Source organism: Aethalodelphis obliquidens, unplaced genomic scaffold (genome assembly GCF_003676395.1).
Source record: "Aethalodelphis obliquidens isolate GAN/ISIS:26980383/991018 unplaced genomic scaffold, ASM367639v1 scaffold55, whole genome shotgun sequence".
NCBI lineage: Eukaryota > Metazoa > Chordata > Mammalia > Artiodactyla > Delphinidae > Aethalodelphis > Aethalodelphis obliquidens.
In genome coordinates this window covers 10,644,419-10,646,606 of record NW_020837999.1, presented here as the reverse complement: position 1 = coordinate 10,646,606, position 2,188 = coordinate 10,644,419, and the positions used below count along the sequence as shown (strand labels likewise).

The 2,188-nt window shown below is 37.5% G+C and overlaps 1 protein-coding gene across 1 annotated transcript in view; it reads right to left on the bottom strand.

The window, feature by feature from the left end:
* Nucleotides 1-2,188, bottom strand: part of SELP (selectin P) — a 56,427-nt gene extending 54,239 nt beyond the window's left edge. The window contains exon 1 of the mRNA XM_027086375.1: nucleotides 2,069-2,188. Coding sequence (XP_026942176.1) covers nucleotides 2,069-2,173 — 105 coding nt within the window. The 5' untranslated portion in view covers nucleotides 2,174-2,188. The remainder of the gene's footprint in view (nucleotides 1-2,068) is intronic.

Below are 2,188 nucleotides of genomic sequence, written 5' to 3'. Positions count from 1 at the left end.
AAAAAAAAAAAAAAAAAAAGACTAGCTAAGTTAGCCTCAGCATTCTGGCTTGATAATGGTTTCATCTTTCTAGAAAAGAAGCCATCAATCATTTTAAGATGGGGCAAATTTAGGGGGAAATCTGAAGTTAAAAAATTCAGAACTTAGGTTTATTGGGTCATTTACTGAGCCATTAGGTTTACTAGGTTTATAGGTTTCTTTTCCACAGGTTACAGCAACATAGGTTTATTCCTTGATTCCAGCCCTTGAGGAGTCAGAGCACTTTGTCTTTTTCTTCTAAAAAGACAACCTCCACCTCCAACACCTGAGACATGCATTTAACCACACTGGGTAACCATGGAAAGGTATTGGTAGGAGAAATTTGGTTTTATGTCCTATCAGATACAGAAAGTATTTAAAACTTTCCAGGGGAAGAGAGTCTGAAAACAAATAAATGTATGTTACAGATGGACATTCTAGACTTCTCTTTCTTCTTTCTCGAGATCTGTTCCCTATGTCCCTAGAGACTGTCGCATCTGCTGCTGCTGCTTCCTCCCTCACCCCCAGAGCCAGCCCTGAAAGAGCAGACTAGGGCCAGGGAGGGCTTCCCAGAAAAGCACAGATGGAAGTCACCTTAATAAGGAAACATTTTAAAAACTCACTTGAAATCCTAACACCCAGAGATAATAGATATATAAATAAGCACATATATATACACACATGTATATACATATATCATTCTAGACTTCTTTTTCTTACTAGCACTGAGTGTAGCTTATAACACATTTCACTAAAAAGGGCAGGGGTTGAAATACTTTATGGTATAAACCTGAGCATTCATATTAAAACAAAATGTTTACTTTATTAGAGAAATTATGACTTATTGAGCAAAAGCCACGTACCCTATGTAGATGATATTTAATCTCACAGTGGACTTTAATCTCATAACAACCGTGCAGCACTGACATATCCTCTGTTTTATACACAAATGTGGAAATGGAGCCTCAGAGAGATGAAATAAGTGTGGCAAATTCATTTAATTCAGAAGTGGAAGAGTCAGGATTTGGACCCAGTTCTGAATGATTTAGAAGGCTTTGGTCTTTCCTTATAACATACCTCTCGTGAAGAGTAGGCCCTTACTGGTGTTTATCTTATTTGATTTAAATCAAAATTTTGAATTAAAAACTTTGAGTATAGTGTGAGATCTTCTGAAGCCAAAGGACTCTTATTCAATATTTAGTTGAAATGTTTAGTGGTTTTTATTTATTTTGACCACAGAGGTGAATCATGGAAAGAGTCATTGTGAATTTTTTTTTCCTTTGAACATCAGTTTTTCCCCCCCTCAGCCCCACTAAAAGATAATTTCTTAATCAAAATTCAGTTTTTATAGCATTTTCCCAAGATTAAAAGGGCTCTATCATTTTCTGTAATGATAAAATTAATAGGTTATTCTTGTTTTTAAAAATTGGATATTACAAAAAAATCATAAATAATAAAATTTTTTAAATTGCTTGAACTCCTAGAAAATAGTGGTTAAGAATTTGATATAAAATACACACACACAGGACTTCCCTGGTGGCACAGTGGTTAAGAATCCGCCTGCCAATGCAGGGGTCATGGGTTTGAGCCCTTGTCCAGGAAGATCCCACATGCCGTGGAGCAACTAAGCCCATGCGCCACAACTACTGAGTCTGTGCTGTAGAGCCCGCGAGCCACAACTACTGAGCCCGTGCACCTAGAGCCCGTGCTCCGCAACAAAGACAAGCCACCGCAATGAGAAGCCCGCCACCCGCAACGGAGAGTATCCCCCTCTCGCCGCAACTAGAGAAAGCCCGTGCGCAGCAATGAAGACCCAACACAGCCAAAAAAATATAAGTAAATAAATAAATAACTGTTTAAAGTCCTTAAAAAAATATGCACACACACATATTCCTAAACTTCTTTCTCTTTATAAATGCGTGTATGGATTTTAATAAAAACTGAGACTAATATCCTTTGAATAAAAATAAATAAATCCAATATTACATGCTTTCTCACCATGCCTTTACTTTATAGCGTTTACTACAGTAGTCAGGAAATAATGATTTACATCATCGTTAGTATTGCTAGTAGTTAAGTGCCCTTTGGAGCTAGACTCCCTGGTCTTTAATCCCAGATCTGTCATTGACCAGCTGTGTAATCCTGGGCAAGTCATCCTTCTTCCTCAGCT